The sequence below is a fragment of the Macaca nemestrina genome, chromosome 1 (genome assembly GCF_043159975.1).
Source record: "Macaca nemestrina isolate mMacNem1 chromosome 1, mMacNem.hap1, whole genome shotgun sequence".
Lineage (NCBI taxonomy): Eukaryota > Metazoa > Chordata > Mammalia > Primates > Cercopithecidae > Macaca > Macaca nemestrina.
Window position 1 is genome coordinate 118612432 of NC_092125.1, and position 16258 is coordinate 118628689.

At 38.3% G+C, this 16258-nt stretch overlaps 1 protein-coding gene across 6 annotated transcripts in view; it reads left to right on the forward strand.

The window, feature by feature from the left end:
• LOC105479152 (tripartite motif containing 33) overlaps positions 1-16258 on the forward strand; it is a 122087-nt gene that overhangs the window by 34282 nt on the left and 71547 nt on the right. For 2 of the 6 annotated variants that reach the window (XM_071085873.1, XM_011736997.3), the window contains exon 2: positions 8648-9065. The exons of the other annotated variants lie outside the window; for them this stretch is intronic. In XM_071085873.1, coding sequence (XP_070941974.1) covers positions 9059-9065 — 7 coding nt within the window. In that variant the 5' untranslated portion in view covers positions 8648-9058. The remainder of the gene's footprint in view (positions 1-8647; positions 9066-16258) is intronic. 6 annotated transcript variants of the gene reach the window in all.

Below are 16258 nucleotides of genomic sequence, written 5' to 3' on the forward strand. Positions count from 1 at the left end.
ATTTTACTTTTTTCTTAAAAAATTATTTTTAGGTTATCAGTTTTGTTTTCAGTAATGCGTATATTTCAGCTTTTATATTTAATTCTGTTCTCATACTTTTGGTTTTTTTTTTTATTTGTCAAGGAAAGAACTAAGTTTTATTAGTTGTATTTTTAAACATTTAAGGCTACAGATAGAAATAATAGAGTTGAGTATGAACTGTCTCCGCTGCATTTTTTTCTAGATAGCTTGTAATTTTAGTTTGGATTTCCAGCTGGAATCCATTTTTATTTTGGGTTGTGTGTAGTGATGTTTTTATTCACTTTCACTTTGTAAAGTTTTAAACTTTTACAGGATGGACTATAAAAATCAGTATCTTTTTAATTGAGAGGTTTTTTTTTCTTCTTATTTGTTTTTGGTAGCTGAATACAAGATCAAATTTTGTAAATATTTCACAGACATACCCAAAAATGTATTTATTCTATTCCAGGAATATATAATAAAATAGCTCTTAAATTGTATCATCCATTCTTTTATGTTTTGGTTTTTTATACCTCATGTGAAAACTGTACTTCTATGTTTGCATAATCTCCTTTATTTTAATAATTTTTCCTTATTGTTGTTTGAGACAGAGCCTCTCTCTGTCACCCTGGCTGGAGTGCAGTGGTGTGAACATGGCTTACTGCAGTCTCCACCTCCTGGGCTCAAGCAATCCTGCCTCAGCCTTCCACGTAGCTGGGACCACTGATGCACACCTACATGCTGAGCTAGTTTTTAAAGTTTTTCTAGAGATGGGGTCTTGCTTTGTTGCCTAGGCTGGATCCTTTTATATATTTAGTTGCTTTTGTTTATAGATTTCTTTTGAAATTATTTTCATGCGGTTTTTTCTTGGTCATACTAAGTGACATTCTCTTTTGCTTTGTTAAACGTTTATTTTTTTTGGTTTTTTTTTTTTTTGAGATAGAGTCTCGCTGTGTCAACCAGGCTGGAGTGCAGTTGCACTGTCTTGGCTCACTGCAAGCCCTGCCACCGGGTTCATGCCATTCTCCTGCCTCAGCTTACCGAGTAGCTGGGACTACAGGCACCCGCCACCATGCCCAGCTAATTTTTTTTGTATTTTTAGTAGAGACTGCGTTTCTCCATGTTAGCCAGGATGGTCTCGATCTCCTGACCTCATGATCTGCCCACCTTGGCCTCCCAAAGTGCTGGAGTTACAGGCGTGGGCCACCGTGCTCAGCCTAAGACTTATCCTTTATTACTGTTTTTTTAGCAATTTGATTATGTTGTGCTTTGCATGGTTTTATTTAGAAGTGCTATCTTCAGGGATTATTGTGGTTCTTACATCTTTGGCTTACAGTTTTTATTAAAGTTGGAAAACTTGATCATTAGTTCTTAAAATATATTTCTGATTGTTTTTATTTCTTCTGGGAATTCAGTTACACATATATTAGACCACTTGATAATTGTCCCACAGGTAGTGAGCCTCTCTTTTGTTTTGAGGGAGGGGCATATTTTGTTTATCTTCATGTTCATTTTTGTTTGTCTCCCTTCAGTTTTGCCAGATTTTTCTTCATGTATTTTGAAGCTGTCTTGTTAGATACACATATGTGTATATAACTATATTTTCCTGAGGATGGATGTCTTTATTATTATACAAATTTTGCTCTCGTCTCTAATGATTATTTTTGTGTAAGGGTCTATTTTATCTGATATTAGAATAGGCACTCCTGCTTTTTTTTTTTTTTTTTTTTTTTTGAGATGGAGTTTTCTCTCCTTTTGCCCAGGCTGGAGTACAGTGGTGGGATCTCGGCTCACCACAACCTCCACCTCCTGGGTTCGAGCGATTCTCCTGCCTCAGCCTCCTGAGTAGCTGGGATTATAGGCATGTGCCACCACACCCAGCTAATTTTTTTTATTTTTAGTAGAGATGTGGTTTCTCCATGTTGTTCAGGCTGGTCTTGAACTCCCTACCTCAGGTGATCTGCCCGCCTTGGCCTCCCAAAGTGCTGGGATTACAGGCATGAGCCACTGCCTCTGGCCTTTTTTTTTTTTTTTTTTTTCAAATAGAGACAAGGTCTTGCTCAGTTTCCCAGGCTACAGTAGAGTGGCATGATCCTAGCTCACTGCAGCCTTGAACTCCTGGGCTCAAGCAGTCCTCCTGCTTCAGCCTCTTAAGTAGCTGGGCCTGCAGGCAAATACCACCACATCTGGCTTAATTTTTTTTTTTATTTGTAGAAATGGCTGGCTATGTCACCCAGGCTGGTTTTGAACTCCTGGCCTCAAGTGATCCTCCCACCTCAGCCCAGAGTGCTGGGATTAGAGGTGGGAGCCACCACACGGAGACTCCAGCTCTTACATAATTACTGTTTCCGTGATTTGACTTTCTGTCTTTTTTCTTTCATCCTGTATGTGTCTTTGATTTACGGTGTGTTTCTGCGGCACAGTGATGTATGCCTGTAATCCCAGCACTTTGGGAGGTTGAAGCGGAAGGATTGCTTGAGGCCAGGAGATTGAGACCCGCCTGGGTAACATAGTGAGACCCTACACAAATTTTAAGCAAATTAATCGAGTATGATGGTGTATGCCTATAGTCCTAACTACTTGGGAGGATGAGGCAGGAGGACTGCGTAAGCCCAGGAGATTGAGGCTGCAGTGAGCTATGATTGTGCCGCTGCACTTCAGCCTGGGCTACAGAGCCTATATCTGGAAAAAATAAAGTGTGTCTCTGGTAAACAGTATATAGTTAATTTTATCTGCTTTTTGTTTTCGTTGGGGTGCTTAATTCATTCTCATTTACTATCGTTATTGATATGGTTAGATCTATGTTGATTGTTTTGCTCTTTGTTTTCTGTATAGCTCATGTATTTATTGTTGTTCATTGGTTCCTCCTTATGTTAGATATGAGTTCTAAATTTCTCTTCAAAGAATCAATATGTCAGTATGTTCAATTCTTTGCCTTCTACTTTTAAACTTCCTCGTAAAGCAATCTTTTTCGATCATGTTCTCCACCCTGACTCATTCCAGTTACCTGCTCCACCCTGACTCATTCTGATTACCTGCTCCGCCTTGACTCATTCTCTACCCTGATTCATTCCGATTTCCTGCTCTGCCATAACCATTTTTCCTGCCAAACCACTCACTCCATCACTCTCTTTAAATTAGCCAATTGGAATTAGTTTAGCTTTTGTGGTCTGACCCTAGCCAATAGGGGAACGACACAGCAGCAGGGGCCATGTGCATCAGGAATAAGAACACCTTCCCCTCCCTTGTCCAGGTGTGCACTCACCATTGCTCCATCAGTGATGGCGCACCCTTCTATAGCAGTAAATCACTTTGCTTAGAAGAAAAAAAGAAAATTTCGTATTCGAGTGCTATTTATTTTGTGGCACCGAAACTTTATTTTTAACACTTATTTGCCTTCTTTTGCGTTATATACATGTTTTCTGGTGTATAATTTTAACTCCTTCATTGATGTTTTCTCTATGATTTTTGAGTTAATTTCTTAGTGATTACAGTATGCATATTAATTTATCACATTCTACTTCAAATTACTATTAACTTGACTTCAATAAAACCCAGAACCTTTGCTCCAGTGTGGCTCTCTTCCTTCCCCCCCGCCCTTGTGTAATTGTTATGTATGTTACATCTATGTGTTATAAACTCAGCAATACTGTGCTGGAGTTACAGTTCTATATACTTTTATTGTTTTTGAAGAAGTTAAGAGAAGAAAGGAAAAATATATTTATAGAGTTTCTTATATTAGCCTGCATTTATTTACCATTTCTAGTACTCTTTAATTGCTGTGGATTCCAGTTATGGTTTGGTGGCATGTCCTTGTTCTGTCTAGTATACCTCCATTCCCTCTCCTGTTCTTTCTGCTATTATTGTCTGAAGCAACTTTCTTTTAAATAAGGAAAGTGAAAAAGTAGGTTTGTATGTGTTAGACATTTACCTATATGGTTAGCCTTATAAGTGTGCTTTCTTTATAGGCATTTGATATGATCTTTGATGTCACTTCTTTTAAATCTGGAGAACTTTCATTAGGGTTTTTTGTAAGGCAGGTTGACTAGCAATAAATTCTCCCAGTTTGTGTTTATCTGAATATGTCTTTATTTAATTTTCATTTTTGCAGGTTAGTTTTGATGGATATAGAATTCTTGTTTGGCAATGTTTTCTTTGTTTTATTTTTTCTTTCATTTTTAATTGGTTTCCACTTAGGCCAAGTTACCAAAGTTCTCAAATTGATATAGGCAGAATTTTAAAAACTACTTTGAATTATGTCATTCTACTTGTTAAATATGAGTTCTAAATTTCGCTTTGAAGAATCAATATGTCAGTATGTTCAATTCTTTGCCTTCTACTTTTAAACTTCCTCGTAAAACAACTTTTTTCAGTCACCTGCTCCACCCTGACTCATTCCAATCACCTGCTCCACCCTAACTCATTCTGATTACCTGCTCCACCCTGACTCATTCCAATCACCTGTTCCACCCTGACTCATTCCAATCACCTGTTCCACCCTGACTCATTCCGATTACCTGCTCCACCCTGACTCATTCCGATTACCTGCTCCGCCCTAACTCATTCTCCATCCTGACTCATTCCAATTTCCTGCTCTGCCATAACCATTTTTCCTGCCAAACCACTCACCCCGTCACTCTCTTTAAATTAGCCAATCAGAATTAGTTTAGCCTTTGCAGTCTAACCCTAGCCAGTAGGGGAATGACACAGCATTAGGGGCCACCTGCATCAGGAATAAGAACACCTTCCTCTCCCTTGTCCAGGTGTGCACTCACCATTGCTCCATCTGTGAGGGCGCACCCTTCTATAAAAGTAAATTTCCTCGCTGAGGAAAAAAGAATTTTTTTTGTTTGTTTGTTTTTGAGACGGAATCTCGCTCTGTCACCCAGACTAGAGTGCAGTGGCCTGATCTCGGCTCACTGCAGGCTCCGCCTCCCGGGTTCCTGCCATTCTCCTGCCTCAGCCTCCCGAGTAGCTGGGACTACAGGCGCCTGCCACCACGCCCGACTAATTTTTTGTATTGTTAGTAGAGATTGGGTTTCACCCTGTTAGCTGGGATGGTCTCGATCTCCTGACCTCATGATTCGCCCTCCTCAGCCTCCCAAAAAAATAAAAAGAAATTTTATATTCGAATGCTATGTCTTTTGCGGCACCAAAACTTCATTTATAACACACTGCCTTCGGAATATTTTTTTTTGTTGTTTCTGCTCAACTCATTGTTAATCATATTGTTCCCATGTATGTCATGAGTTATTTTTCTCCTACTCCTTTCAAAATTTTCTTGTCTTTGACTTTTAACAGTTTAATTGTAACCATGTATATCTTTAAAGTTCATGCTTGTGAATTTTTATAAGAGCCACAAAGGCCGAATATTTTCCTCTGTGTTTTGTTTTTGTTTTTTTTTTTTTCATTTTTAAGACAGGCTCTCACTGTGTGCCCCAGTGGCCCAATCACTGCTCACTGCAGCTTGACCTCCCAGCCTCAGGTGATCCTCCCACCTTAGCCTCCTGAGTAGCTGGGATTACAGGCAGGCGCCACCATGCCTGGCTAATTTTTATTTTTGTAGAGATAGGGTCTCACCATGTTGCCCAGGCTGGTCTCAAACTCCTAGACTAAAAGCAAGCTGCCCACTTCTGGCTCCCAAAGTGTTGGGATTACAGGCCTGAGCCACAGCACCTGGCCACCTCTGTATTTTGTTTTCAATTACTTTATTATGAAATGAGATATACTGTTATATAATATTTTGTATTTTGATAATTCTTAAAAATTCCACTTGAAAAATGTTCTGCTTGAACCACGATATTGTTACTTAATTAGCAATTATTTCACTTTGGGAAACTGGTCATTTTAAAAATTTTATTTCTTAGAATTATTTGGATTATGCTCATAGATGTTGTCAGTAAAATATTTAATTTTTGGAATTTAAGAAAATTGCAGCCAGGTTACATGATTAATGTGAACATAGGAAAACAAAATACTTTTATGTTTCTAAGTTTAAAAATTTTATTCATATATTCAGTGTTTGGGATGCATAAGTGTTCACATTTTAGGAAGGCAAGATGGTACTTAAGTTTCCAGCATGGTCTGTGGTCGTACCCTATAATCAAATGCCTTAATATTTCTGCATCAGTATTTACACTAAATAGGGTAACTAAAGATATATATAGCTTTATGCCAGTTCAGGTCAGGTTTTTTTCACTAATGTGTTTCACTATTGTGTTTTTTTTCACTAAATGTGTTTTGTAGCTAAACATACCATAATTTTCTGTATTTCAAAAACTGGGTAAGAAAATGTGAGCTTGATAACCATTAAACTTTTTATAAAATAACATGTTTTCCATTTTTGTTTTTCTTTTAGTTTGTGGCTACTATCCTGCATAAATTGCATAATTTGTTTTGACAATTTGTGGACTTTGTCCTTCATTGTTACACAGTATTCCCATTAGTCCTATTTAATGCTTTTTAAACTTTTACTTAGGTTTATCTAATGCTAATATTCTTCTTGTTTTTTTGTTTGTTTTGCCTTTTCGTTTTGTTTTGTTATTTGCATTTGCTGCTGTATATCTGTTTATCCTTTTTCAGTCCTTTTCTTTTTTTCATGTTTCACATGAAACATTATGTCTAAGTTTCATTAGTAACAGACTACTAATTTGCTTCTTAGGATTGCCATTCTTCAGGTCTTCTAATTTTTTTAATGTGGAAATTGTGTTTATTTAAATCTAGCAGGGCACTTTTTTTTTTTTTTTTGAGACGGAGTCTCGCTCTGTCGCCCAGGCTGGAGTGCAGTGGCATGATCTTGGCTCACTGCAATCTCTGCCTCCTGGGTTCAAGTGGTTCTCCTGCCTCAGCCTCCCAACTAGCTGGGATTACAGGTGTGTGCCACCACGCCCAGCTAATTTTTGTATTTTTAGTAGAGACGAGATTTCACCTTATTGGCCAGGATGGTCTTGATCTCTTGACTTCGTGATCTGTCCACCTCGGCTTTCCAAAGTGCTGGGATTACAGGTGGGAGCCACTGTGCCCAGTCTGCTTTTCTTTCTTATCATTCATATGCTCACTGGACTATCACTTTTAATTTCCTTCAAGAACTTTCCAGGCCGGGCACAGTGGCTCATTCCTGTAGTCCCAACACTTTGAGAGGCCTATGTGTGAATATTGCTTGGGCCCAGGAGTTCTAGAACAGCCTGGACAACAATATGAGACCCTGTCTTTACAAAAAAAAAAAAATCAAAAAAGTAGCTGGGTATGGTGGCATGAGCCTGTGGTCCCCGCTACATGGGAGGCTGAGGTAGGAATTACTTGAGCCCAGGAAGTTGAAGCTTTAGCGAGCAGTGTTCATGCCATTGCACTCCAGCCTGGGTGATAGAGCAAGACCCTGTCTCAAACAAAACAGAACAAAAACTTTTCCTTTGCATTCACAACTAGGCTAACTGGCACAAGAGACCTAGCATTTGCTTGTTGTGGTTTTTGACATGCCTTCTCACTAAGGTTAATAATTTCTAGTTTTTTAAAATTTAATGTGGGAGATATTTGACTTGTTGTCGTTGTTATTGACCAAGTCCTGCTGAATGGAGTCTTCCTTTCAGTTGGACACTTTGAGGCCATTGTAGGGTTATTAATTGGCCTAATTTCAGTGGGTCTCAGGCAGTAGGGGGGCCTGAGAGAGGGAGAGAGACAGGGAATGGCCAATCAGTGAAGCAGTCAAAATACATTTATTGATTAAGTTTGCTGTTTTTGTTGGGCGCAGTTTGTGGGGCCTCAAAACAATTACAGTAGTAACATGTAAGATCAGAAATCACAGGTCACCATAATAGACAAATAATAATTTATAAGTTAGGAATATTGCAAAAATTAACAAAATATAACAGAAAGACGCACAGTGAGCACACATTGTAGGAAAAATGGTGTCTACTAATTTGGTTAATGCAGGGTTGCCAAAAACCTTCAATTTATGAAAACTCAGTGTCTGCGAAGCGGTATAAAGCTAAATGCAGTAAAACAAGGTATTCCTGTATATCTTCAAGAATATAAGAAGCCCTAAGAATACCAACAAGCTTTATGATAATAGATATTAGTTATTATATTAGTTTATTATAACAGATATTAGTGTTCTTCGTATGATTGTAGGTGCATATATGTAACCATATATGACTATGACTATGACTTCACCTTAAGCCAGCGTCATTCTTAAGTGGTAAAATTAACTTTGGAAATACTTACTGACATTATCTAAATATGTGTTACTCTATGATACTATTTTATAGGATTTAAGCCATTTTTATTATAAATTATTTTAGTTACTTTCTGTTATCATATCTCCAAGTTTTCCCTGTATAAAGCAGCATTCTTTATTCTCCCGTTATTGACAGGTCATTTTGTCTCTTTTCTTCATTGCCAAGTTTTTTGTAAGAATGGGCAACATATTCAGCATTTCACATCTTCAGCTCCCCATACTCATGCTAATGTCTGTCTGCCACTACCTCCATTGCTATAAAATTTCTTTAGTAAAGATCAGTGACCTGTTGCTCCAGAACATAGTTATTATTTTTTGCCATCATTCCTTTCAGCAAATACATATTGCTTTCTAGGTCCCTGTTTTTTAAATTTAATTTTCTTGCACTGTTATAAGAACTAATTTATCTTACAGATGCCAATGAACAATTTTGAAAAACACCTCCTTACCCCATATCACATCTCTCTGAGGGAGAGAGAGAGAGAAGAGGCAGTGATTATGTCAACAGTTTGAACAGCGGCATCTTGCAAGAATTTCAGACCAACCGACCACTCATCAAAGAATTTGGCAGTTTTTAAATCTTGGTTTTTAATACAACAGTGTATCCATTCTGAAGACAAACCTGTCCCGCCACATCTCCACAACACACATTGTAAAACCAGTGATTAGCAAATTAGTTAACTTTGGCACAGAGCAGTGCTTGCTTGCCCGTGACAGCCTGGAAACTGGTTTTGTACTTGCAACAGAATATCAACAATAAGTTGCTCACTGTAAGAAGCAGAGTTGAGTCTCCTTCTGCAGGTTTGTGCCGGATGATCAGCATGTATGAAAAGTAAAGTATTCCTGATATATCTTCTGAATACTTTTTCTGTTTCTGTGGGAATCTTATTTGATTACAAGTTGGTTATTACCATCTGTAGAACCACTGGTACCCAATTCAGCCAACAAAATTGCAAGATGTTTGGGCTGATGATGTAATAGTTTACAGATATCTGTAAAGTTGACAAAATAAGTTTTCTTGGTTCCTACTCAAATGACCTGTGGAGTTTTGAAGACAAATTTCCTTTTCAGCAACCATATCTGGATTATTTTCCCTCATGGTGTTGAACACTCGCTTCAGTGGCTCCTTATGTGTATCTGAGACTGCCCTAGCAGGGCCTGAATGATTACTGAATGAGATACCGTTGTCTTTTTTGCTATCTTCATCTTCTGGAATTTTGTCTTTCTCTAGTATTTCATCCTTATCTGGGAACTTGACATTCTTCTTTTTCTTCTTTTTATTGCCAAGCGTAATATTAAGGTCATACTCGGGTTCAGCTGGTTCTTGAACATCTTTTCAATCTTAAGATCCTTTACACCTTCTTCAGCTTCATCAATATCAAATATCTTTTTTGTTTTTTTTTCTTTTTTTTTCTTTTGATTAAAGAAGTTCAAGTCATCTGGGTCATCAGAAGCAGCTTTTTCCCTACTGTTCTCTTCATCAGCTTCCAATTCTTTGTCCCCAGTTGGCTCTGGCTCCACTTGTTTTGTTTCTTAAGGGCTGGTTTTCCTCTGTTTGGGTATCCCCTTCCTCCTCTAACTAAAGGATGCTGCTGCTGATTTTTCTTCTTGCTCATAGTGGGATCAAAAAATCATCTCATCCCCAGACATGGCTGCAGCTCGAATGGGCTAGGCACAGACAGGAAGTCAGACAGATCGGCCCCAGGCCCCAGCAGCAGCACTGCTCCTGCTGTTACCTCTCCCACCACTCCACTCTCTAGGCCCTTATTAATGTGTGCACATAGGGTGGGAATGGAGATGAGTAAGAGATAGGTGCATGGTGGAGAGAGGAACTAGGCTTAGGCAGGGTTATACTTCTCCAGTTTGAGGCTTTTGGCACCACTTGTTTCCCTCCAGTTTCTTTTTCCCATTCTTTGGATAATTCATTCCAGTCTTTCACCACTTAACTTACAGGAGTCTCTCTCTTATCATTTGGACTGGGCTCTGACTTAAGTAATGCGATGCTGTAGGTATAAATTCTCTCAACTCCCATCTCTACCTGAAAATATATCTGTAATTTTTCATTATTTTCTGAGGGAAAGGAGAGTGGTGTTGATGACCGAAGCTTTGGAGTGACTGCTTGAGAGTATTGGAAAGAGAAGCTAGGGCTAAATGAGAAGATTATTAGGTCATGCTGAGAGTCAGCTGACTTTAAGCACATTATATAATTTTAAGAGTAAATTGGTACAGTGGTAACAAGTTAATCATAAATGGTTAATGGAAAAGTAGTTGACCCCGTTTGACTCGTGTTTGTTTCAGTTATACAGACAGGTATGTATTTGTGTCCTGGCCTTTGATGTAAAGTGTACTTCTTGTGGTTTGCAGTTGAAAATGTTTGAAAGCTGTCTCCTAAATTTGAGAGCTCTTTTTCTTCTGCTTGACTTGTAAATATTGGTGTATCAAGGGTTATTGTCCTTGATAATATTCTTCCTCAGCAGTCATAACTGCACTTCACATTTGAGTTATTTACATGCTGGTGGCTCCCTCCATGCCCTTCAGCTCCAGAAATATGTTAGTTAAACACCATTTATCCAAAACTTACTTATTATATTTCTGGCTGAAAATCTATGCATTACCCACACCAGGAACTTGGGAATCATCTAGAATTTCTAATTTATTAACTCATTGTAACTCTTAGTACTCCTTCATCATACAGTCATTTATTAAGTCCAATTGATACTCTGATTTATCCTCTACATTTCCTTTAATACTGCCTTAGTTTAGTCTCTTTTGTTACTAATAGACTAGCGTTTTAATTAGAGAAATAGTTTAGCATAGTTCTTAAGAGCATGAGCCGTAGACACAGACATGTTAGTTTTAGATCTTGGCATTTACATCACCACATGAACTTCATAATGTTTCTTGATCTCTCTGAACCTCAAGTTTTTCACCTTTAATGTGGGGATAGTAATAGAACCTACTTTACAGGGCTGCTATGAGAACTAAATACACTTACACGTATAAACTTCTTAAAGAGTTAACTGATCTGGCCAGGCGTGGTGGCTCACGCCTGTAATCCCAGCACTTTGGGAGGCCAATGTGAGCAGATCACCTGAGGTCTGGAGTTCGATGCCAGCCTGACTAACATGGAGAAACCCTGTCTGTACTAAAAATGCAAAATTAGCCGAGCGTGGTGGTGCACGCCTGTAATTCCAGCTACTCCGGGGGCTGAGGCAGGAGAACAGCTTGAACCCAGGAGGCAGAGGTTGGGGTGAGCTGAGATAGTGCCACTGCACTCCAACCTGGGTAACAAGAGTCCATCTCAAAAAAAAAAAAAACTCAGTCTCAAAAAAAAGGGTTAACTGATCTTGTAGTAAAACCTTGTAATTAATGCAGATTTAGATGCAATTTTGTTATGAATAGAACCTGACTCAGCACAGCCCTCATTCTCAAATGGACAGATTAAAGTTCTTATTTGAGTGAGGGCAGAAGTGCAGGGAAGAGCAAAGTTGGGTTGGGAAACATCAGCCAAGGGACATGGCATGACAGAGAGTTCCCACATCCCTAGTAGTTTTATCAGCCAAGCTGAAAAAATGACATCAACTAACAGAGATTCTTAGAATTCTTGTTGGTATTTCAGAACAGTTCTCAAAAAGTATAGCCCACAAAGCTGCAGTGTCAGCATGGCACTGAACTAAGTCTCTGAAATTTATTATTGGCTAGGGGAGCAGGGTTGCACAGATTATTTTACTTTACAACAACTTGACTGTATTTCATGTGATTCAACTTCCAGGTCCTCAGTTACTATGTTATAGCAAGGTTTTACTTTTTTTTTTTTTTTTCTTTTGAGACGGAGTCTCAAAAGACTCCGTCTCAAAAGAAAAAGGCTCTCAGGCTGGAGTGCAGTGGCACAATCTCAGCTCACTGCAGGTTCTGCCTCCTGGGTTCAAGCCATTCTCCTGCCTCTGTCTCCCGAGTAGCTGAGACTACAGGCACCCGCCACCACGCCCAGCTAATTTTTTTTTGTATTTTTAGTAGAGACTGGGTTTCACTGTGTTAGCCAGGATGGTCTCTATCTCCTGACCTTGTGATCCACCCGCCTCGGCCTCCCAGAGTGCTGGGATTACAGGCATGAGCCACTGCGCCCGGCCTTACTGTATTTTTAATTGACATTTTATACCTTAATTTTTCTTTCATATTGTAATTAAAATGACTCTCTAAAACTTAAGTCTAATTGTAATATAACAAGCTATTGTAGTTTGATATTTTAATTTCATCGTTTTAAAATCTCCCAAACTAATAGTTATATATCTTTACATTTAATTTTAGGCCATGCACGTTTAGTAACAACTTTTATTGTTATCTTTGCTAGTTGCTTTTTGCATCTCACTTGTAAATATGTTTCCATTTTCTTAAATATTAGGTTGAACTGTATAAAGTTGCCATATTTGCAAGTCGTAAGTGGTTTAATATTGGCAATTTAATATAGTTTGACATTATGCTTTACTAGTTCTTATAGAAATGGGCAATACTCATGTCTGAAAAATTTTTTTTTGCTTTTACTCTTGAGTAAAGTTTTATTAGGTTATTGAATTCTAGATTGACTGTTCCTTTCCCTCAATGCTTTGAAGATACTATTCCTGTTATCTTTTGGTATTGCCTTTGACTGGTGAGGTCTGCTGTCAGCATGATTGCCTTCTATAACTGTAATCTTGGTTTTCATTCTAGTAGTTAAGAGTTTCTTCTCTATCTTTGTTTCTTAGTTTTCTTATAGTATATCTAGCTGTTTCTGTTTGTCCCACTCAGGACTTGGCTTACAGTCTTGAGGGCTCATTTCTTTGAAAATTCTCATTCATTATGTTTTCAAATAGCATCTCTATTGCTTATCTTCCATGAATTTTTATTTGACTTATGGTAGAGCTTCTCATTTAATTCTTTAGTTTTCTTATCTTCTCTTTTGCAGTGTCTGTTTTTTCTTTTATCTGTACAAATTCTGTATGATTTCTTTTATATTCTATCTTGATAATTTTCAATTGTCTCTTGCTTACCATTTAACCTGTTTTGAGCTTATTCTGTGCTATTTTATTTCTCTATTTTCCAGTTTCATAGATTGTTTGGCCCTTTATCACAATTTCATACATATTTGAAATCTTTCAGACTGCTTTGTTTATTCATTTAAAATCTGTGGTTTCTAGGTTGTTACTTCTTGGTTTATCGTGTTTGTTGACTCACACTGAGATGTTGGGTTTCCTCATGTGCATTGAAGTTTTATTGTGTGAACCTATCTTCAGTGGGAGTCCTTATTGTGCTCTGGGTTGGGAGGTGTTCTTATGAGATGGTTTTGTGTTTGTAAGGTTACAGACAACTTTTTTGTTAGTTTCTTGACTTGGCATTTCTGTATCCTGTACAAATGGTACAAATTTTGGTTGTATATTTATATCTATGCATACAGCTTTTTTGGGGTTCTCTAGGACTGACAAGGGTTTCAGGCTGTAGGACGCTAAAAGTGTGCTCCATGCTTTATGAAGGGAGTTGAGTTTCACCTTTTAAACTTTGTTTTCCTGTTCCCAGCAGTGGTGCTGTAATAACTCCTGTGACCCACATGCATCAGTTCCTCACCACTTGGGCTTTGAGTTTTCTTTTTGTTTCTGGCACTTCAAAATATTTTCTTCTTCCTTCCAGGGTTAGTTAAGTATTTTTCAAAGTACGCTTTAATTTGTTATGTTTTAGCCATTTCTGTGTTTGAGTTCAGGGAATCAATTGGTCTTTCCACACTTGCTTAATCACTCATCTTGAATGGAAGTCCACCAGTCAACTTACTGAAACTAAATTCCGCTTAACATTGTAAAGACAAACTACTTTGTAGACTTGTGTATTTTAGCCTTTTAGAAAGAATCTCATCTCCCACTGACCCCTTATCCCCAAATAAAAATGTTAGTAAATTGACATTTAAAAGAACGAATTCAGTAAGTATGAATGGGTCTCTTAGAACTTGAGCTTTGAATTGATGAAATCACTTCTAGGGACTTTATGCATAGGGTCAGTAGCTTTGGTTTTAGAGTCTGGGTGTCAGTTTTTTTGTATAATGATCAGAACTCATCATAGCAACTAGGACTGAGTGATTAAGTCTGGCACACTCATCTGATGTACACTACTTATAAGGGGAATACATACTCAAATGTAAAGTGGCTCTCATTTTTATTTTTATTATTTTTTTTTGAGATAGGGTCTCACTGTGTTGCCTAGGCTGGAGTACAGTGGTGCAATCTCAGCTCACTGCAGACTCTGCCTCCTGGAGTCAAGCAGTCTTCCCACCTCAGCCTCCCAAGTAGCTGGGACTACAGGCACATGCCACCATGCCTGGCTCATTTTTGTATTTTTAGTAGAGGCGGGGTTTTGCCATGTTGCCCAGGCTGGTCTTGAACTCCTGGGCTCAAGCGATCTGCCCACCTTGGCCTCTCAAAATGTTGGGATTACAGGTGTGAGCCACTATACTTGGCCAGCTCTCATTTTTAGAGCAGACATTTATGTAATTTTAAAATTTATTGATAAATATGGAAGCAGATAGCAACAAGATCCCTAAAGAACCTTCAACTCTTTTGTTTTGGGAGTAAGACACCCTGGCTACTGAGTAATCCGTCAGAGGTAAGTAATCAGTATAGGAGTGGGGTTTGCTGATGTCTATAGACTTGCATGTATTCCCTTGTGTCTCTTTGGGACTTCTTCATGCCTGGCGACTGAATTCCAAGCTTCTCTGAAATTTTTTTCAGCAAGTAAGTCTTACTCAGGTGTATCTTGTCATTCCTGTGTACTACGGACTGGGTTTCTTCTGCACTGTTGAGTTATTCTTTTTCATCTAAATTTGCTAAAGTTGCTTACATACTGATATATGTGCCTTGCTCCTTCTTTCACCCTCATTTTTTGGATCTTGTGTTAATCCTCTAAATTCCTTAATATCATTTTAGTGATGATTTAGACTAAGAAGAAGACGAATTTTTGTCTCCATAAGCTGTGATGTCAGCCTGCTAGATTGAGTTGGAAATTTATAAGAATCTGAGAATTAACTTGTTGAGTTTCAGAAAGTGTAATATAGAACCGTATGGAATAATTCATTTACACAGTACGGATCCTTTCAGAATATTGAATCTCTCTTGCTTAGAACATAGAATGGCTCTCCATTTTTTGTGTCCTTCAACAAAAGTATTCCTTCATTTAGATGTTGCAAATTTCTCATTAATTTTCTCAGCGTTTTACATAGATGTAATTATATACATATAGATAGAAGGAAAGATAGATATATTTTCTGCTGTCTTTTGTAGCCTCCTATTCTTTTTTCTTTTAATTTGTAAACTTTGTACTTGCTATTATCAGTTTCCTTCTTTCTTAGTTGGGTTGGGGGTCCCCAAGATTAGCCTCAGGAACAGTGATCCACCAGAAGGACCCATAGGATTGAGAAAATTTGTTTTATTATGGTTGCATTTTGTTTTAGTTGAAGACATTGTAGTTGAAAGATACAGACTAAAATCAGCAAAGAGAAAAGATACATGTTGCAAAGTCCAAGAGAAAGCAGACCCATGCTTTCAGATGTCCCCAGCAACAATATGGGACAATACACTGGGAGTATTGCCAAGCAGAGAATCTCACCTGAGCCTTGGTGTCTAGATTTTGGAGATCAGTCTCATTGCCATGCAGCCCCCACAGGACTGATAATCAGCTACTGGGACTCCAGTGCACCCAGAGGTCAAACATGGTATGGCTTAAAGCCTCAGGTATACAAAAATACTCTTATCAGGCAGAATTTTCCACGGGCTCAGAGGTCATCTCCCAGGAACCTGTAAACGGCCAGTCCTGAAGACAGGCCTTTCTTAAGAAGGAATGTGCAGCATTTGAGCAACCCAGGCCTGCCAAGTAAACCCTTTCTTACACACTAGTATATTCATGTTAATTCTTCAACACCCTATTAAAGTGTTATCTTTTTGGTGAAAACTTAACTGATTCACTCTAAGAAGAGTTAATTGCTCTCAGATCTTTGTCCCTACAGTTACT